Below are 21901 nucleotides of genomic sequence, written 5' to 3'. Positions count from 1 at the left end.
GACATTTAGTGTGGGCTTAAAAGTTAACGACTGGGATTTAGAGGAATGATTAGAATGGCAGAAAACAATTGTCTTCAGCACTGTATGCTGCAAGTAGTTTTTGTTTCTACTTGTTTTAATTTGGTGAGTTTTCAGTGGCTGTGGAGGCCAAGTTGATGGATATTTTTAAGTTGGCAATTGACAGATTCTTGATTAGTGAGGGTGTCGGGGGTTATTGGGAGAAGGTAGGAGAATGGGGTTGAGAGGGAAAAATAGATCAGTCACTATTTAATGGTGGAGCTGACCTGATGGGCCAAATGGCCTAATTCTGCTAATGTCTAATGAAAGTAAGCATGCAGGTACTGCAGGCAGTGAAGAAAGCGAATGGCATGTAGGCCTTCATAACAAGAGGAATCGAATATAGGAGCAAAGAGGTCCTTCTGCAGTTGTACAGAGCCCTAGTGAGACCACAACTGGAGTATTGTGTGCAGTTTTGGTCCCCTAATTTGAGGAAGGACATTCTTGCTATTGAGGGAGTGCAGCGTAGGTTTACACGGTTAATTCCCGGGATGGCAGGACTATCGTATGCTGAGAGAATGCAGCTGGGCTTGTATACTCTGGAGTTTAGAAAGATGAGAGGAGATCTCATTGAAACATTCTCGTTGTCTCTGCATTTGTCCCAATGAGGGCAATGAAATGGGCCTTTAATGAACCAGCATAATGTTTTTATGTCTTTTTCACCCTTTGCCAGTTAAATTTTAAATGAAGCCCTTAACCTGTTGAGGGATGGAAGGGGTGAGAGGGGGGTGTTGACTGGATTCTGTTCCAATAAACCAGGCAATAAGTTCACTTCTCAGCTCAGCTACAAGGTGATTTAAATTCATTTATTTTGTATAAATGTGCTTGCTGTACCCAGTCTGGGGCTACATGTGCCTTCGGGTCAATAGGAATTGGTTGATGTTTTGTTGCTCTGAAATGGCCTAGCCCCTAACTCTGTTCTGTCCTGGCATCAATGATCCAGAGATTAGTTCTCGTCCCAACATGGCTAGTAACTCTGCTTAAGCCCAATGGGGAATGGGCCTGTGAAATTCTGGCCTTGCTGTGAATGATCAATGAACTGTATGGGGGGGTTTTTTTTCTAAACAAAAAATATCCACCCCAAAATCTTCTTGCATGGTTCTGGCTGATGCGTTTTAATGGCACTCAAGGTAGATGGCGAAAGCGCGCTGTTGCAATTCCAAAGCCCCTTTCAGATGTGGCAATATTTTCTGTTGCCAATTAAGCAGTTTTGGAGGCTGTTCTCTGTTCATAAGCATAGAAAGAGGCCATTTGGCCCAACCTGTGCATTCAACATTGGTGCTTTTTTTATAATGAAGTCTCCTCTTGTCATTTCTCCTGTAATCTACCAGGGTAACCCTATATTCCCTTCTCCCTGCACATTTGTGCAACTTCCCCTTAAATGCACCAAATTCACTATACTATTCACCTCAGTTAATTCGGAGACATTTTTTACAGATTGAATTTTGGTGGCCTTTAGTCACAAATGGAAACATTCTGCATTTACTTTGTCCAAACCTTTCCCCACCCCTCAACCTTCAAGATCTGTGCCGATCAATTGGCACCAGTCTACAGACATTTTCAATCGGTCCCTGCAAACCTGCACTGTCCCTGCCTGCTCAAGTCTCCACTATTGTTTCCGTACCCAAAAAGCCAAGGATTACTGGTCTTAATGACTGCAGGCCTGTCGCCTGACCTCTGTAATCATGAAGACCCTTAAGACATGTGCTGGCCCACCTGAAAAATATCACAAACCCGCTGCTGGACCCTGTGCATTGCATACCAGGCAACTAGAGGCAGTGGATGATGCCATCAACCTAGGCCTGTACTTAATCCTCCAGCACCTAGACCGCCAGGGGACCTATGCAAGGATTTTGTTTGTGGATTTTAGCTCCACATTTAACACCATTGTGCCAGAGCTACTGCACTCCAAACTCTCCCAGGTGACTGTGCCAAACCCCTCTGTCAGTGGATCATCAACTTCCTGACAGACAGGAAGCAGCATGTGAGGCTAGGAAAGCGCATCTCGGACCCTCAGCATAGGAGCACCACAAGGCTGCATACTCTCCGATCACCTTTACTTTCTCTACACCAACGACTGCACCTCCACAGACTTCTTATGTCAAGCTTCTCAAGTTTGCAGACGACACAACCCTGATTGGACTGATCCAGGATGGGTAGGTATCTGCCGATAGACAGGAAGTGACACAGCTGGCGTCCTGGTGCCATCGCAACAACCTGGAGTTCAATGCTCTTAAGACGGTGGTTGATTGTAGACTTTAGGAGAGCTCACCCTCCCCTCACTCACCATCAACAACACCTCCGGCACAGTGTGGAGTCATTTAAGTTCCTTGGAACCATCATCTCCAGGGACCTTAAATGGGGGGCCACCATCGACTCCACAGCCAAAAAAGCCCAACAGAGGATGTACTTCCTGCGGCAGCTGAGAAAACACAATCTGCCACGGGCAATGATGGTCCAGTTTTAGCTGAGAAGATTGTTGGCTGCAACCTCCCCCCCCACCCCTCCCCATCGACGAACTGTGCACTGCAAGGGCCAGGAAGAGAATGGGTAAGCTTATCTCCGACCCCTCTCACCCTGGCCACAAACTCTGAATCACTTCCCTCTGGAAGGCGACTCTGGACTGTCAAAGCCACCACAGCCAGACATAAAAACAACTTTTTTTCCACGAGCAGTAGCTCTACTCAACAGCCAAAAGTCTGTAGCCTCATTTTGCTCTGGAATTTTATTTAATTCTTCATATGTTTAAATTATAAAGTTTCATTTTTAATTGTCTACCGTATTTTGTGTTTTTCCTTGCAAGCAAAGCACCAAAGCAAATTCATCGTATGTATTCATATTTGTCTAATAAAAATGCATTCAATTCAATTTTACAGTCCTCCTATCTGGCCATCCCTCAACTTTCTCAGCAGATATGTAAGCCTTTTGCTGAACTGATACCACCTTATCTATCGCCTCTGCACTCTCACGTCCCTCTGCATATTATTTGTAAGATGGAAGATTTATTATTTTGTAAGCCAATAGACGCTAGAACTGTGGGCAGTAATCTGTGCGGTTTGACCAAGATTTGATTATCTTTTCCATCTCCTCTTTTTTGTCTTCTCTCTCACTCTATGAACCCTCGAACATTCTTTTTAATCATCTTGATAATCTGTGACTAATATTGTGAAATCTTTATTTTCGACACCACTTTGACTCGCATCTTTCCAGTAAACGTGACTTGTATTTTTCCTACCAAAGTGTACTATTTCCAATTGATCTGTTAAACGTGGACACATTGGAGAGCTGTCAAATAGTGTCCTCCCAGTCTTGGTCACTCTCCTCTCCCCGTTACCTCCTTTTCTGGTGGGTAAATGTAATTGTTCTGCCCCTGATAAGACTTCTCGTTCCAACAGCATCTTGCATTGGGTTCTGCATCATTCCCTTCACCTCGTTCATAAAGTAGGTCCAAGACACAATCCATTTCCAGTCTAAACTACCTTTCCCCTGAGTAATGCACGACTACCATGCTGGCTCGTCATCTAAACCATTAGAAGAACCGCACTTAATTATGGTAGACAAAAATGCCGGAGAAACTCAGTGGGTGAGGCAGCATCGATGGAGCGAAGGAATGGGCGACGTTTTGGGTCGAGACCTTTCTTCAGACTCATGTCGGCGGAGGAGGGGAGGGTGGGGAAAAAGAAAGAAAGGAAGAGGTGGAGACAGGCTTGTGGGAGAGCTGAGAATGGGAGGGGATGGATGGAGGAAGCAAGGACTACCTGAAATTGGAGAAGTCAATGTTCATACCACTGGGGTGTAAACTTAAATATGGGATCACATACGCACTGCCTGCAAGATCATAACTGGAATTTTATCGTTTAGTTTAAAGATAGTGCGGAAACAGGCTCTTCAGTCCACCGAGTCTGTACTGACCAGTGATCCCTGCACACATGGGGCAATTTACATTTATACCAAGCCAATTAACTAACAAACCAGTACATCTTTGGAGTGTGGGAGGAAAACGAAGATCTCGGAGAAAACCAACGTGGTCATGGAAAGAACGTGCAGATGAAACCCATTGTCGGGATCGAACCTGGGTCTCTGGCACTGTAAGGCAGCAAATCTACCACTGCGCCACAGTGTCGCCCTTACACTTTATAAAATGTTGCACTATCGTATAGTAAATCCGCAGCTTTATTAACTGAGTGCTAAGTTAACATTGTGATATCTGGAGTGCGATCATCTTACATAAATCTCATTCCCCCTAGGTACCGCCATCCGCCGCCCCAACTGCCGCATCCCAAACTTTGAAATTCACCTTCCCAGAAACGTTGGATCGGATTAAGGAAGAATTCCAGTTTCTGCAGGCACAGTACCACAGGTAAGGAGGGATGGTCTTTTGGGATGAATACACTTAATTCAACTGTGTCATTGGAATAGACACAAAGTGCTGGAGTAACTCAGTGGGTCAGGCAGCATCTCTGGAGAAAAGGGATGGGTGAAGGTTATGGGTCGGAACCCTTCATCAGACGGAAAGTAGAGGGAGAGGGAACTGGAGGTAGGAAGTGGACAGAACAATTCTGGACCGGCAGCAGATGACCAAGGAAGGGTGGAGCAAGTGCTTTATGCAATGTAGAAATGAGGAACTGCAGGTGCAGGTTTACAAAAGAAAATGACACAAAGTGCTGGAGTAACTCAACGGGTCAGGGAGTATTTCCGGAGAAGATGGATAGCTGATGTTCTGGGTTGTGACACTTCCTATTTTTTTTTTATAAGTGTTGGTTGTGTGTTCAGAGTGGGTGAGATTGGAGGGGGCAAGGGGAGTGGAGAAGTCAAGATGGTTGATGTCGTGCTGGTAGTTGGAGATAAAAAGGACACTCAGAGTGTAGAAGGCTACAGGAGGAGTCTAAGGATCCATCGGGACCATCCAGACTGACCTTAGTTACTCCAGCACTTTGTGCTTTATGCACCGATTCGGCACAAGGGGGCGCTCTTCTCATCCGGTGGCTTGGAAATAACGTTTTCTTTGCTGAATGAAGAAAGTCTTCATCTCGGCAAACTATGAAAATGATGTCCTTCCTCTTCAAAACCCACCCCTCCCCCATCTCGTGTATGTGGCCTTGAGCCCAGATCAATGTATGCGGAGCCCAGAGTTGCTGACTTCTGATGATTAGCATATTTATTTTTTCACAAATGAAATCGCCTGGGTGGATCATTTTGATTCTAGACCACCATTAATCCGCTCAAGTAAAAGACAGACGGCGTTTTTGTTCTATTTGAAAGCTCGAGGAGTTGTGGCATTATTTGCGTGGATCTGTACTTGTCTTATGCCTCAACGAAGCGCGTGTGTGCATGAGTGACAGTCAAAGGGTTTTTTATATTGCTTGTTCACAGGATATACATATGGCTCTGCTGGGCCTTTCTTATTGTCCCTGAGCCACTTGCATATGACTGACGTTGCATGTTTTCAAGAGTCAAGTCAAGTCAAGAGTGTTTTATTGTCACATGTCCCGGTTGGGACAATGAAATTCTTACTTGCTGCAGCACAACGGAATATGTGAATATGTAAACATTGTATATAATCGGGGAAGAGAAAAAAAAGTTCAATAAATAACGAATATAGTGCAATATTAATATGGTCTTTTGCAGCTCAGAGCTTATTCGTTGATGCATTTAATAGCCTGATGGCTGTTGGGAAGAAGCTGTTCCTGAACCTGGACGTTACAGTTTTCAGGCTCCAGTACCTTCTTCCTGATGGCAATGGTGAAATGAGTGTGTGGCCAGGATGATGTAGGTCTTTGATGATTTTGGCTGCCCTTTTGAGGCAGCGACTACGATAGATCCCTTTGACGGTGGGGAGGTCAGAGCCGGTGATGGACTGGGCAGTGGTCACATCTTTTTGTGGTCTTTTTAGCTCCAGGACGTTCAAGTTGCCAAACCAGGCTACGATGCAACCAGTCAGAATGCTCTCTACCTTGCACCTGTAGGAGTTTAGGAGAATCCTCTTCGGCCTAAGAATTTTCTGGCCTAAGAATGGTTTAATTTAATTCCCTTAAGGCCCTGTCCCACTTTCGTGTCCTTGGCACGCAAAATACGCGACCTCGTCGTCGCGTTGAGGCGCACGGGCATCATGTGCTGTGCGGGGCCGGTCCCACTGAGAATCGCGGAGGGGTATGGAGTTGTGCCTGGTATCGCGCGGCGCTCCGGGATTTTGTACCGAACTAAATCTTCGCGTAACTGACGGCCAAAGTGGGACAGGCCCAAGACCCTGGTGCGATGCAACGTCTCACCTCCAACAGCAGCAGAAGCAGGTAAACGATCATCAAACTTGGCCTGGGGCTCACGGCCGTTGCGGATCCGGTCCGCCCCCACTTCTACTCCCAGAATGGGGCCAAGAAAATTGAAGACAGACACAAAAAGGCCAAAAGGGACTTCTGCTCCAAACTGGAGGACGAGACAGATGTTCGGCAGCTGTGGCGGGGCCTGAATGCAATCACCTCCTACAAGGCGAAACCAGGAGGCAGCTTGAATGTCGGTGTAACATCACTCCCTGACGAGCTCAATGCGTTTTACGCACGCTTTGACAGGGAGAATACTGATGTGCCTTCCCGATCCCCCATTCGCTGTGATGGCATTTCAGTCTCAGTCACAGAGGCCGATGTCAGGAAATCCTTCAGAGGGGTGAACCCCCGAAAAGCACCTGGTCCTGATGGTATACCCGGTCGTGTTCTAAAAACCTGTGCGGACCAACTGGCGGGAGTTTTTACGGACATTTTCAACCTCTCACTTCTGAGGTCTGAGGTCCCCACCTGCTTTAAAAGGGCATCAATTATACCAGTGCCCAAGAAGAGTAAGGTGACGTGCCTCAATGACTATCGACCAGTGGCACTAACGCCTGTGGTGATGAAGTGCTTTGAGAGGTTGATCATGGAGCAAATCAACTCCTACCTCGACAAAAACCTGGACCCACTGCAGTTCGCGTACCGCCACAACAGATCAACGGTGGATGCGATCTCGCTGGCCCTCCACTCCGCACTGGACCACTTGGACAACAAAAACTCATATGTCAGGCTGTTATTCATTGATTACAGCTCGGCATTTAACACAATCATCCCCTCCAAACTGGTTACCAAACTCGCAGAACTGGGTCTCTGCGCATCCCTCTGCAACTGGATCCTCGTCTTCCTCATCCACAGACCACAGTCTGTTCGTATTGGTGGAAATGTGTCAGCCTCGATAACAATCAGCACGGGAGCACCTCAAGGCTGCGTGCTCAGCCCCCTGCTGTACTCACTCTATACCCATGACTGCGTAGCGAACCACAGTGCGAACTCCATCATCAAGTTCGCTGACGACACCACTATTGTGGGGCGTATCACTGATGGGGATGAGTCAGAATATAGAAGAGAGATCGAGCAACTGTCCATATGGTGTCAGCGCAATAACCTGGCCCTCAACACCAGCAAAACCAAGGAACTGATTGTGGACTTTGGAAGGAGTAGGAGGGGGACCCACAGCCCCATTTATATCAACGAGTCGATGGTTGAAAGGGTCAAGAACAGATTCCTGGGCGTGCACATCTCTGAAGATCTTTCCTGGTCCGAGAACACTAACGCAATTATCAAAAAAGCTCATCAGCACCTCTACTTCCTGAGAAGATTACGGAGAGTCGGATTGTCAAGGAAGACTCTCTAACTTCTACAGGTGCACAGTCGAGAGCATGCTGACCGGTTGCATCGTGGCTTGGTTCGGCAATTTGAGCGACCTGGAGAGGAAAAGACTACAAAAAGTAGTAAACACTGCCCAGTCCATCATCGGCTCTGACCTTCCTTCCATCGAGGGGATTTATCGCAGTCGCTGCCTCAAAAAGGCTGGCAGTATCATCAAAGACCCACACCATCCTGGCCACACACTCATCTCCCTGCTACCTTCAGGTAGAAGGTACAGGAGCCTGAAGACTGCAACAACCAGGTTCAGGAATAGCTACTTCCCTACTGTGGCGGCGCGACTCACCCGTTGCAGCGGCCCCTGCAGCCTGTCTGTCTTTTTTTTCTTTTTTTGTCTAGTTAAATGTAGTGTTTGGTGTTTTTTAATACTGGTTTTAAATGTGTATATGTGGGGGTGGGGGGGGGAAACTATTTAAAATCTCTTCCCTGTCCGGGAGACCCGACTTTTTCCCTGTCGGGTCTCCGTTGTCGTTGGGGCCTAGCACCGTGGAGCGGCCTCCAGCCTGAACGACCCGGGGGCTCGGGAGACTGAGGAGCTGCGGAGCTGCGGACTACTCACCATCGTGGGGCTGGCCGGCCCCGGAGCGTGGGGAGCGGTGGTGACTCGCTGCTGCGACTCGACTCCTGGGTCTCGGAGGCTCCAGCAACGTGGACTGGGACATCGGGAGCTCGCGGGTCCGGGGGGAGAGAGAGACCGCTTCCCGGAGCTCCCGCAACGCGACTTCTCCAGCCCGTGTCGCGGGGTTGGAACGACCCGGACCGGGACCGTACATCACCTGGCGCGGCTTCATGGCCGTGGGACTCACCAGCGCCCGTGGGGGTTCCAACCTTGTACTTTCAGACCGGGAGCGGGGCCGTAAATCGCCCCGCGCGGCCTAAAATGGCCGTGGGACTTATCATCACCCGCCTGGGGCTTGGACATCGGGAGAGAAATTGAGAGCAGGGGAGAGAAAAGACTTTGCCTTCCATCACAGTGGGTCCACTGTGATGGATGTTTGTGTGAATTTAATTGTGTGTATGTCTGTAGGACATTGTCTTTGTTTGTATGCTGTGGAAACGAAATTCCGTTTGAGTCTCACTGGGGCTCAAATGACAATACATTTGTATTGTATTGTATCAGGCTATTAAACCTGGCTCGGACAAAACTCCGATTATTAATAACCACTTTCTGTTATTTACACTTTACCAGTTTATTTATTCATGTGTGTATATATTTATATCATGGTATATGGACACATTTATCTGTTTTGTAGTAAGTGCCTACTATTTTCTGTGTGCTTAAGCAAAGCAAGAATTTCATTATCCTATACAGCGACACATGACAATAAATTCACTTGAACTTGAACTTGAAAAAGCAGGAGTAACTCAGCGATACCGGCAGCATCTCTGGAGAGAAGAAATGGGTGACGTTTCGGGTCAAGACCCTTCTTTCAGACTGAAGAAGAGTCTCGACCCGAAACGTCACCCATTGCTTCTCTCCAGAGATGCTGCTGGGCCCGCTGAGTTACTCCAGCATTTTGTGTCCATCTTCAAATTACGTCACGCGCTCCAGACGGCTGTGCGGGCGCATGAAGACACTCGCGACTCTCGCAGGACCGTTGCGCCTCAACGCGACGACGAGGTCACGTAGGTGGGACAGGGGCTTTAAGTCCAGGAGTAAAGCTAATGGGTTTTTGCACCAATCCCCCACTTTTAAGGCTACTGTAAATGAGAATGACTTTAATCCCAAATTTATTTGACTTAATTATATTAAAAATTTCCAAGCAGCTATGGTAGATTTGCCCCCGTGTCTCCAGCACAGCAGTTAAGTAACTTGACACAAAAAGCAAAAGGCTGGAGGATCTCGATGGGTCAGGCAACATCTATGGAGCGAATGGCCCATTTCCCTTCACAGATACTGCATGACTCACTGCATCCCTCCAGCCTTTTGTTTTTGGCTCGGGATTCCAGCATCTGCAGTCTCTTGTCTCTCCAAGTGACTTTATCACTTCACTGCTGTACCTCATTTTAGTTTAGTTTATTGTCGTGTGTTAACCAGTTAGCGGAAAGACGATACATGATTACAATCGAGCCATCCACAGTGTACAGATACATGATGAAGGGAATAACATTTAGTGCAAGGTAAAGTCTGATTAAAGATAGTCCAAAGGTCTCCAATTAAGTAAATGGTAGGTTAGGGCTGCTCCGAGGGATGGTTCAGTTGCCTGATGGCAGCTGGAAAGAAACTGTCCCTGAGTTTGAAGGTGTGTGTTTTTGCACTATTTTTTTGCCCGATGGGCAAGGGGAGAAGAGGGAGTAGCTGGGATGCGACTGGTACTTGATTACGCTGTGGCCTTGCCGAGGCAGCGCGAGGTATAAATGGAGTCAATGGAAGGGAGATAGACACAAAATGTTGGAGTAACTCAGCGGGACAGGCTGCATCTGTGAAGCGAAGGAACGGCTGATGTTTTTGGTCGAGACGCTTCTTCAGACTCCATGGAGCAGCGAGAGAGGATGTTGCAGAACTCTCGTTGGGGAGAGGAGGAGAACTTCTTCAAAGAAAAAACATTTTTCACACAGAGTGGTGAATCTCTGGAATTCTCTGCCACAGAAGGTAGTTGAGGCCAGTTCATTGGCTATATTTAAGAGGGAGTTAGATGTGGCCCTTGTGGCTAAAGGGATCAGGGGGTATGGAGAGATGGCAGGTACAGAATACTGAGTTGGATGATCAGCCATGATCATATTGAATGGCGGTGCAGGCTTGAAGGGCCGAATGGCCTACTCCTGCACCTATTTTCTATGTTTCTATGTTTCTAAGTAGACATAGCCTGAGGAGATTTTGCAGTGGAGCAGACAATGTGTCGGAAGGATCTGCAGATGCTGGTTTAAGCCGAAGATGGACACGATGCTGGAGTAACTGCAGGACGGGCAGCATCTCTGGAGAGAAGGAATGGGTGACGTTCAGGTCTAAACCTGAAATGTCACAGATTCCATCTCTCCAGAGATGCTGCCTGTCCTGCTGAGTTACTCCAACATTTTGTCTATCAATGAAAGGGAGGTTGGTTTGTGTGATGGTCTGGGCTGCGTTCACAATTCTATGCAATTTCTAGCGGCCTTGGATGGAGCTGTTCCCAAGCCGTGCTGTGGTGCGTCCTGATGCACCTCGGTGGGAGAGGACTTGTGGACTTGTAGCATAATTGCTGTCGTTTGTGTGTCTTCCACAAAGAGGACTAAACCTGGAATGACTTGTGGATCTTAACCTGCCAAGATCCTCAATTCATCCCTGATGGGTCCTCTTCGGATGAATAATGAATCTTTTAAAAATAAGAACAGTTTACCATTACTCACTGATCTTCTCTAATGGCCGTCCCTGGGCAACCAATCCTAGGCACATGGACAGATGTAACTTGCCGCTGCAGCTCACTGCACTTCATCCAAACAGCTTTTGCTCTAATTGCACATCTTTTGACGTATCTTCTGATAATTTGGGCTTAACTAATAGGATTCGCTCATTTAAACACTTTCTTTAAGGAAGTGTTTCTGCAGCTGCCTGCTATTACCATGCATATAAGAAAGCTAGTGACGTCAACAGATCAAAAACATTAGCATATAATTAGAGGAGCTCTAGGAAGGCGTATTATAATTTAATGGCTTGATGCGCATTAATTTGCCATGCAGTAAACATTTTGTACATCACACTCAATTACAGCGCTTCCATTTAGCATCAACTGGAAGGCGAATGTCAACAACTTAAAATATACTACAGGTCTGGGACTTTAAGCAGTCCATATATTGATAGAGGACGTGAGGAACATCAACTAGTTCTGCACAACTGTTTTCCACGTACTTAGCAATTAATAAATGATGTTGCTTCGAATACGCAGAGGGCCAGTCGGTATCTGTGTGTGAAGGAAAGATCAGTTGGTACAATTGGGGTTACAGACCTGTTCCTTGGTCATTTTGCTGCAGAACCAAAAGACTGCAGAAGCTGGTTTACCACAAAGGACACAAAGTGCTGGAGTAACTCAGTGGGTCAGGCAGCATTTCTGGAGAATGTGGATAGGTGACATTTTGGGTCGGGGACTTTCTTCAACCAGAAGGGTGGCACGGTGGCGCAGCATGTAGAGTTGCTGCCTTACAGCGCCAGAGATCCAGGTTCAATCCCGACTATGGGTGCTTGTCTGTACGAAGTTTGTGCGTTCTCCCCGTGGCATGTGGGGTTTTGTCCGGGATCTGCAGTTGCTTTTACTTCCAACACTCTAAAGACGTACATGTTTGTAGGTTGATTGGCTTGGTATAATTGTAAGTTGGTCCCAGTGTGTGTAGGATAGTGTAAGTGTGCAGGGATCGCTGGTCGGTGCGGACTGTGGGGATGAAGGGCCTGTTTCCGCACTGTATCTCTAAGATAAACTATCGCTGTTCTGCAGAGATGCTGCCTGACCCGCTGAGTCTTTTCTTTGGCAGTGAGATCGTGTAACAAATAGGAATTCCACAAACGTGTGGAATGAACAAATTCGAAATGGCAGAAGGCTGTTTGTATTCCAATTGAATTTTGAAGTGGTCAAATGGAATAGGGAGGGCAGGGATACTGTTGATAACATTGGAATGATCTACAAAAAGTGAGTCGGAGGTGGAGGTATATTTACAGACTTCACTAAGTGAATTTCCTACATTTTTGTGGTCCTGAAGTTCTCTTCAATTGAGTCTCTCTGGAAATGGTGTAAGACTGATTTTATTTTCCTGCCTTTCCAAAAAGCAATCAAACCCACGGGTGTTCTTCAACATCAGAAGCTTGATTTTATGTGACTGGTGATATTCTTATTTAGTTTCCTTTAGAGATATAGCGCTGAATCAGGCCCTTCAGCCCTTCGAGTCCACACCGACCAGTGATCCCTGCACATTAACACTATCCTACACGAGGGACAATGTTTACATTTACATCCAAGCCAATTGACCTACAAAGTTGTACATCTTCAGAGTGTGGGAGGAATCCAAAGTTCTCTGAGAAAACCCATTGGGGGAACGTACAAACATCAGACAGCCGAGCACCCATGGCCAGGATTGAACCCGGGTCTCTGGCACTGAAAGGTAGCGACTCTACTGCTGCGCCACTGTGCTGCCCGTGAATTCTTGAATGTTCTGTTGAAGGAAGATTTTTTTAAAATTCCAGCTGTCCTATGTTCTTTGTTTGAAGGACTTGAACAACCCGTTTGCCAATGGCAATGGTGTTTTGATTGCCAGGAGATGGTTTTAATGATCGACAGCATCCAGCTGTTGTACATTCACCAGATGTTCGTCAGTAGCAATTCTGACAGAAGGGTGCGTCTTGATGCAAGCTGCCGCTGTTCACGGCGGGAAGTGCGAAGTGGAAACCTGTCACAAAGGCAGGGAAGTTCGGACTGTAGCTATATGTCTCGGCCACACTTGCAGGCCCATTATTCCTGAGCTGAAGGGTCTGAAAGGCAATGGATGCCACCTTGTTTCAGTGGGTGTTGCTTGCTCCAGATCTTCAGCCATCTGCTGCTTGCCTTTTATTTTGATATCATGTAAAGTTGGTTGATTCAAACATTTATTTGTGGCTAAATTACAAACCAAGGTGAACTGCGTGTGACCTGACAGATTTTGTTCGCTTTTCTGCAATCTCTTCACTTCCCCCAACGTCTGTCTGAAGAAGGGTCTCCACCCAAAACTTCACCCATCCCTTCTCTCCAGAGATGCTGAATTACCCTAGCATTTTGTGTCTATCTTCCATCTATTTTACTGTTGTTTCACCAAGGAGTGTCACTCCGTTACATCCACGAGACTTTCTCCAACCTCCTTCTGCACTGTAATAAGTGGAGCAATCTTGTACATCACTAGTGCTGGATGCAACGGGATGAAGAATGTTGGATTGCTGGCTAAATTAGATGGCAGCGCGGTGCAATAGGACAGTCTATTTCCAAAGCACACAGACTGAACTCAATGCAGTGCAAGTGTGTTTCTTGTAGTCTTTTCTGTCCTCTCCTGGCTTCTGTGGTAATAACTTCCTTTGTTTATCAGTTGAGTGTATTATTGTCAGGTGTATGGAGGTACAGTGAAAAGATTTTTGTGTTCTATCTCGTCAGCTATAAAGACGATGATTACAATCAAGCCATTCACAGTGTACAGATACAGGATAAAGGGGATATAATTCAGTGCACGATGAAGTCTGATTAAAGAGAGTTCAAAGGTCTACAATGAGGTAGATGGGAGGTCTAGTTGGTGAGAGGATGGTTCAGTTGCCTGATAACAACTGGGAAGACACTGTCCCTGAATCTGAAGGTGTGCGTTTACACACCTCTGTACCTCTTGCCTGATGGGCGAGGTGAGAGGAGGGAGTGACTGGGGTGAGACTGGTCCTCGATTATGCTGCTGGCATTATCAAAGATTTTGTTTCAGCAATAGAGGACGAGGGAATTGGACACCAGATTAAAAATTGGCCTTTCACTTCAATGGCACCAGAGTTTGAATGCATCTCAGACTAACTCAATGAAAAGTCTCCTTTATCCTATGGAACAACCTTCAGGCTATTTTGATCCCTTGCACCAACCCACCAAGAATTTGGCTGAGATTATGCGTTTAAGGAGGCGGTGGAATATTTATCAAAGTGAACCGTAGCAATGAGTGCTTTTGTGAGAGGGATATTTTTGGGACTGGATAGGAGGATTATTTTGCCAGCATGAAGGATGGTGTTATAAATGTAGACAGTGCATTTCGGTTAAATTAGTTTAGTTTGAGTTTAGAGATGCAGAATGGAAACGGGTCGAATGGCCCACTGAGTCTATGCCGACCATCAATCACCCATTCACACTAGTTCTATGTAATCCACCTCTCATTCACTCCTCGCACATTTGGGGCAATTAACCTGCAAACCTTCAAGTTTTCGGGATATGGGAGGGAACCAAAGAGAACTTGCATGGTCACAAGGAGAACAGGGGCTGTTTATAGATTAACCTACAACCCTGCGCGTCTTTGGGATGTGGATAGAAACCAAGGCACCCGGAGGAAACCCACGCGGACATAGGGAAACGGTACAAAGTCCGTACATACAGAACCCGAGGTTAGGATCAAACTCTGGTCTCTGGTGCAGCTCTAAAGGCCTGAAGCTGCTCAGCAGTGACCAGCAAGTGCTTGATAGCAAATTGGCTGTAATTGAAAGTTATTAGTCCCTTGTTTTGACGGCCAGAGTCGAGTGTGAGTAGGGAGAGTGGATAAAGCGATTGGGGGGGGGAGCTACACCCCACACCCCCTCATTAGATGCCTCTCCAAAAGCAGATTTAAATTCTTGCAGATGAAATGTGCAGGAAGGAACTGCAGATGCCTGTTTAAACCGAAGACAGACGCAAAAAGCTGGAGTAACTCAGCGGGTCAGACAGCATCTCTGGAGACAAGGAAGAGGTGATGTTTCGGGTCGAGACCCTTCTTCAGACTGGGAGTCGGGGAAAATGGAAATGAGATAAACGAGTACAGAGAATAAGACGCAACAAGACGACTTTGAGGCTGGTGCGGCTTGGGTGGGGGAGGGATGGAGAGAGAGAGAGAGAGGGAATGCAAAGGTTACTTGACGTTCGAGAAATCAATATTCAAACCACTGGAGTTGTAACCTGTTCAAGCAAAATATGAGATGCTGTTCCTCCGATTCTTGTTCTTGCTCATAACCCCTTTCCCCCTCGATGACGACCAAGTGAAGAATAATGGTCACATTTAAAGGCAAATGCTTAAAGCCAAGTCACTAGCTGCTGCGTTGAGTAAATTAAGCGGTGGCCCCAGATTCACCCGTTGCAGATGGGAGTCCAACCAACTCCATCCCTTAATGGAGTGAACCAGTGGGAGTTTAGAGTTGGTTATTTTTGAAACTGCGATTTGATTCTGCAGCGTGAACATAACAGCAGAACACATCTATTCTACTATAAGTAGATTTTTCTTTTTGCTGCAGGCTGGTGGGGAGGGGCAGTTGTCTTTGGTGCAATTTTCGGAGGATGCAGGCTGAATATGGAACACAGAATAGATACACTGCATCTGAAACGTGTGTAATCTACCAAAAACCTGTTTCAAACATCAGCGCTCGCGCCCTATAATTTAGATGCGATTCATCATCCTTGTAAAATGATGCGCAAGTGATTTCTCTCAACCTGCAAACCGGACGACGGGAGCATGATGCTGCGGACCTAAAATGTAACCGGAAATTCCAAAATTACATCTCTCGCGAGGGTCTTCTGACTTTTCGTTGGAAGCTGAAACGTTTTGTGCTGCCCTGACTCGCTGAGTATTTCCCACCATTTAAGTCTGAATTTCAACTAAGTCTTTTTAGCTTAGTTTCGGCATACGGTGTGGAAACAGCCCGCCAAGCCCTCGATGACCATCCGTCACCCGTTCACGCTGGTTCTATATAGAAACAAGGATCTGCAGGTGGTGATTTACAAAAGAAGATGCAATGGGCTGGACTAACTCGGTGGGTCAGGCAGCATCTCTGGAGAAAATGGAGAGGTGCTGTTTTGATTCAAGACCCTTCTTCAGACGGATTGCACAATCACCTTGGGGAAAGGGTCTCTTACTCGGGACGGGATCTTTCTTCAGAGATTTGACCCGGAACATCGCCTATTCATGTACACCAGAGATGCTGCCTCACCCGCTGAGCTACTCCAGCACTTTGTGTCTTCCACACCAGTTCTATGTAATCCCACTTTCTCATCCATGCCTTGCACATTAGGGGCAATTTTGCAGAGACCTATTAACCTTGAAACCCACGTGTCTCTGGAGCTGTGAGGCAGCGGATTGTCCAGCTGCACCACTGTGCTGCCCCAGTGTATTTTACTGATCTACGGGGGCTTGTCTTTCTCCGTACCTTTCCACCTTCCCATGGAGTGGGTGGCTACTTTCTCCTGGTATTGTGTTGTAGATTAGGCGGATCACGTGCAAACCGTTTGGTTAAACGCCCCGTGGGAATGCCTCTGTCCCGGGCTGCTCTGCCTTCTCGGTTCAAACAGATCAGTAGCACCAAGACCCCAATGCTTTAAACAACGTCACAAGAAAACAGCAGATGCCTCACCATTCCGGTGTGTCGAGTTACAGGCTAGGACTTTATTCCTTGCAGTACAGGAGGATGAGGGGCGTCCTTGTAGAGGTGTACAAAATCATGAGAGGAATAGAACGGGTAGACGCACAGACTCTTGCCCTGAGTAGGCAAATCGAGAACCAGATGAAGGGGTTTAAGATGAAGGGGGAAAGATTAAATAGGGACATGTGAGGTAACATTTTCACACAAATGGTGGTGGGTGTACGGAACGAGCTGCCAGAGGAGGCAGGTACTATCATGACGTTTAAGAAATATTAAGACAGGTACGTGGGTAGTTCAGGTTTAGAGGGATATGGGCCAAAGACAGGCAGGTGGGGCTAGAGTAGATGGGAAATGCTGGTCAGTATGGGCAAGTTGGGCTGAAGGGTCTGTTTCCATGCTGTAAGACTCTATGACTCTACAGTATTTTGCTAGGTACACAAAATTGCTGGGGAAACTCAGCGGGTGCAGCAGCATCTATGGAGCGAAGGAAATAGGCGACGTTTCGGGCCGAATCCCTTCTTCAGAGTCACATTGGAGCTCCGCTCGGGCAGTGCGCCTGAAATTTCATTCATTGTATTTACAATGACAATAAAGTGTAGTATTATTATTATATTTTAATAAGGGTGATACTAGATACATCTTCTTGCGTATGGAGTGCACAGCCTAAAGTTGTAAGACAACTTGTTATGTTTGATCTTCTGTTTGTGCACGCCAGGTTGATTGCATTCGTTGAAACCGGGTGGACCACGTGAAGGTTGCAATCTCCCACCATCTAGATAGCCGTAATAGTGCTAAACTGAAATCTGTCCCACAACCAAAAAAACCACGTTCCATGGAAGATCACAGTGGCTGTAGGGGATATAAACGCCAATGTTCTCATTGGATTCTCTTCCCAGGTCAAAATCATGGTGTCAAGTTGTGGTCAAAACTCCTGAACTTGTTTAAATTCCACTCCTTTGGGTTTTTAAGCTGCAGCGCACCGCTCGGCCAAGCAGATCTGCCGACAATGAGTCTTGTAAATGTAGTCACCCCCGAAGTTAGCTCCTAATATTTCCTTTGACACCTCTGTTAGCGTCTAGACGTGGTGTAATTTTGTACAGGTGTAGGATTAAATCCAGGCTTCCTCTAAATTAAAGGGATCGTCCGCAAAAACTGCTCAGCAGCAGAGGGAAGGGAAGGCGCGTAACGCTCTCTCCAGTAATTCAGACTTTTTTTAATCACACTCTGATATCAAAAGATTTTGTTTTAATAGGAAGCTGCTGCTTGCAGTGTATTCATTCAACCTGTCCCTGCCTCTTTCTATTGAACAGCCCAAGCTTAATAGCTTTGTAAGAAGCCTCATTAACCTTTTTAGCCTTGGAAGCCAGGACAAGGAGGAGAGGGAGAGGCGAAGGGAGGGGGGGGGACACACACCACGTGGCATGAATTGGTGACTGGCACAAAGACTACTCTGATAGAGACAAAGGACTAAAAGAGCAAGGAATTAGCCTCCCCTTTTGTGCTCTTCATTCTAGTGATTCTTGAGTAGCTTCCAGTTGAAAGGCATTGTTGCCCCCCCCCCCCCCTCCCCTCCAGCCGCACTAGAGCTGCATTTCATCATTAACGCTGGTTTTGAAATTTGTAGGAGGGTTTTGGATGTTCAGCAAAACGGGACGGGAAGATCAGAATGATCTCGGCAAGACTAGATGGCATCTTGTACACCTCAAGAATGTCACCCTTCAGTCTTCTAGGCTCCAAAGCAGAAAGTCCCTTCCTATCCAACCTTTTCCTTGTAACTCACGCCTGGATAGCATCCTGGTGAATTTCTTTTGCGCCATTTCCAACTTAAATGACATATGTTTAGTTTGGTTTAGAGATACAGTGCAGAAACTGGCCCTTCGGCCCACTAGGTCCACACCGACCAGTGATCCCCGCACATTAACACTATCCTACACACACTAGGGCCAATTTACACTTATACAATGCCAATTAACCTACAAACCAGTGCGTCTTTGGAATATGGGAGGAAACCGAAGATCTCTGCGAAAACCCACGCGGTCACGGGGAGAACGTACATACTCCGTACCGACAGCACCCGTAGTATGGATCGAACCTGGTCCTACTGGTGCTGTAAGGGGGCAACTCTACCGCTGCGCCACCGTGCCGCCCTTAAGGACATACTTCCTATAGCCTGGTGATCAGAACTATATGGAAAGGAGCCCCCTAAACTCCTTTAGTGTTTCACTGAAAATGTCAGCATTGGTTATTATGCTTGGGTCTCTAGAGCTGGTCAGCCTTCTGATATAGAGGGTTAACTGTTGCCACCTGAGACGTGGCGGGCTCCTGCTGGGTGCCAGGTCTAAAGTGGCTTGGTTTGGTGGGGAGGTGGTTTGGAAACGGGTGCAGGACGGAAGGGTGGGGGTGGGGGGTTGGTGCTAGTCGCGGCTGGGTGTGGTGACCGTTTCAAACGTGTTCTGACCTTTGCTTTCCTTGTTTGCAAGCCTCAAGATGGAGTGCGAAAAGTTGGCCAGTGAAAAGACGGAGATGCAGCGACATTACGTGATGGTAAGAAAGTGACCTTCCTCCTTTGGGATGCTTAGAGCAGCAATATCTTAACGCTTGATTGATTAAATGTCACGTTGAGGCAAAAGTGAATCACTACTGGATAACAATGACCAGTGTCTTTATAAAAATTTAAAAAAAGTAATAATGTTGCTAGAATGTGTAGGAAGGGATGAAGATGGTGGTTTACTCTAAAGATAGACACAATGATGGAGTAAGGTTAGTAGGAGTAGAATCAGGCCATTAGGCCCATCGTCTACTCCACCATTCAATCATGGCTGATCTATCCTCCCTACTAACTCCATTCTCCTGCCTCTGACCTCTTGCCATAACCTCTGACACCCGCACTAATCAAAAATCTATCTATCTCTGCCTTAAAAATATCCACTGACTTGGCCTCCACAGCCTTCTGTAGCAGATTCACCACCCTCTGACTAAAGACATTTCTCCTCGTCTCCTTCCTAAAAGTACGTCCTTTAATTCTGAGTAACTCCTGAAAGGCAGCATCTCTGGAGAGAAGGATGTTACTAGTAAGATGCGTTTAGAGCACTTCTAAGGTTTCCTGTTAGTCCTGTCAGTTTAAGTCCATTTCCTGATGTTACTATTTGGTAACGCCTTTGCGAAGTTGCTCTGATGGTACCATTTGTTTCCCTGCTGTTCAGTTGTCCGTGGCAGTGTGGGTCACTTGTCTTGTCCATATTCAACAATAGCAAGCACAATTACTTCCTCGGAATACTCGTAGCTGGTAGAGGCGCTGTCTCCGAGCCAGGATCCCAAGTTCAATCCTAACATCTCTGATGCTGTTGCGTGGAGTTTGCAAATTCTCCTAGTGACCACGTGGGTTTCCTCTGGATGCTCCGGTTTCTTCCCTCGTCCCAATGAAGTGCGGGCTTGTAGTTTAGCTGGCCTCTGTAAATTGCCCCGTGTGTGCAGGGAGTGGAAGAGAAAGTGGGATAACACAGAACTAGTGATATCGGGTCAGCATGGACTCTGTGGGCTGAAGGGTTAGTTTACATGCTGTACCTTTTCAATGAATATTGAATTGTAGATCAAGGCTGAAAAATGTCTTCAAACAGAAAGTGCAAGAAAAATATGTGCCATTGCCTGTGATAATTACAAGTCTACCGTGGGACTAAGATTTAAATAGTAGGTGCCCCCTGTAGCATGTTTGATTAAAATGAGCCGAGCAGATTTGAAACTGCAAGTCATAGTCACACAGTGTGGAAACAGGCCCGTTGGACCAACGCCACCAACATGCCCCATCTACACTAGTCCCACCTGCCTGTGTTTGGTCCATATACCTAGTCTAAACCTATCCATGTACATGCTCAAATGCTTCTTGCCTGCCGTGACAGTAACGGCCTGGTTCTGAAATCTTGAACAGAAATGAAATGCTGGAAGAACTCAAACAGAAGGCAGTTGCAGGTCAATGATTTTGGTTGAAACCCTACATGAGGGATGGGAAGGGGCAGGAAGGATGGGCAGCACCTAGAGGCATGTGGGGTGGGTCTTGGAATGAAGCTGCTAGGTGATGGGTGGAACGAGTTGGGGAGGGGATGATGGGCAGGCCGGTGGCGCAGTGATAGAGCTCCTGCCTTCCAGCGCCAGAGACACAGGTTCGACTCTGACTGCGGCCGCTTATCTGTACGGAGTTTGTACGCCCTCCCCGTGACCTGCGTGGGTTTTCTCCGAGATCTTCGAATTCCTCCCATGCTCCAAAAGATGTACGGGATTGTAGGCTAATTGGCTTGGTTTAAATGTAAAAAATGTCCCTATTGTGTGTGTGGTTGTGTTAATGTGCGGGGATAGCTGGTCAGTGCGGACTCGGTGGGCCGAAGGGCCTGTTTCTGCTCTGTATCTCTCAAACATTTTTTAAAAAAAGGAACTGGGTGGGGGAGGGATCGGGTGAGGGGCTGATCGATAGTCACATTGTTTATGTAAAACGGCACTGAATTCTGGTGATGGCTGGTCTCTTTCATCCCTTCTTCCGCAAAATACCAATTTTCAGCCGATTTCAAACAACTTGATTTAGGCTGCGGTTTACTGTTGTTGATATTGGCTGACGAATGCCAAGCTAGCTTGGATGACATCCTTCTCTACGCCAGCAGTTTTAAGTGAACTTGATCTAATTGTATCGCTGCCTAATATTCTAAAAATGAGGCATTTAATCCAACAGCTCAAATGCGTTGCCAGTAATGGCAATGATAATGTGAGCTTCATTATTTTGGCATTGCACCTTGCTTTGTGGGTCTCTTGCCTTTTCTCATATTTACCTTCCGTTATTAGTTTAGTTTATTGTCACGTGTACTGAGAAACAGTGAAAAGCTTTTTAGTTATGTGCTATCCAGGCAGCAGAAAGACTGTACCTGATAGCAAGCAAGTCGTGTATAGTATACAGATATAGGGAGTAATGTTCAGTGCAAGATAATGTCCGATTAAAAAATAGTCCGATGGACTCCAAGATAGATGGTAGGTAGGTCAGGACCATCCTCTTGTTGGTGTTTGGGATGGTTGAGTTGCCTGATAACAGCTGGGAAGAAAC

At 46.7% G+C, this 21901-nt stretch overlaps 1 protein-coding gene and 1 long non-coding RNA gene across 4 annotated transcripts in view; one reads left to right on the top strand and one right to left on the bottom strand.

Annotated features, from left to right (window-relative positions):
- Positions 1-21901, top strand: part of LOC116989285 (transducin-like enhancer protein 1) — a 191049-nt gene that overhangs the window by 14973 nt on the left and 154175 nt on the right. For all 3 annotated transcript variants that reach the window (XM_033046509.1, XM_033046508.1, XM_033046507.1), the window contains exons 2-3: positions 4305-4417; positions 19299-19362. In XM_033046509.1, coding sequence (XP_032902400.1) covers positions 4305-4417; positions 19299-19362 — 177 coding nt within the window. The remainder of the gene's footprint in view (positions 1-4304; positions 4418-19298; positions 19363-21901) is intronic.
- On the bottom strand, positions 4684-11761 carry LOC116989286. The gene is made up of 3 exons (XR_004416205.1): positions 11750-11761; positions 10293-10294; positions 4684-4777 (listed from the first exon to the last, which is right to left on the bottom strand). It is a non-coding gene; the product is annotated as an uncharacterized LOC116989286 (long non-coding RNA).

The sequence above is a fragment of the Amblyraja radiata genome, chromosome 29 (genome assembly GCF_010909765.2).
Source record: "Amblyraja radiata isolate CabotCenter1 chromosome 29, sAmbRad1.1.pri, whole genome shotgun sequence".
Taxonomy (NCBI): Eukaryota; Metazoa; Chordata; class Chondrichthyes; order Rajiformes; family Rajidae; genus Amblyraja; species Amblyraja radiata.
This window is presented reverse-complemented; position numbering and strand designations above follow the sequence as displayed.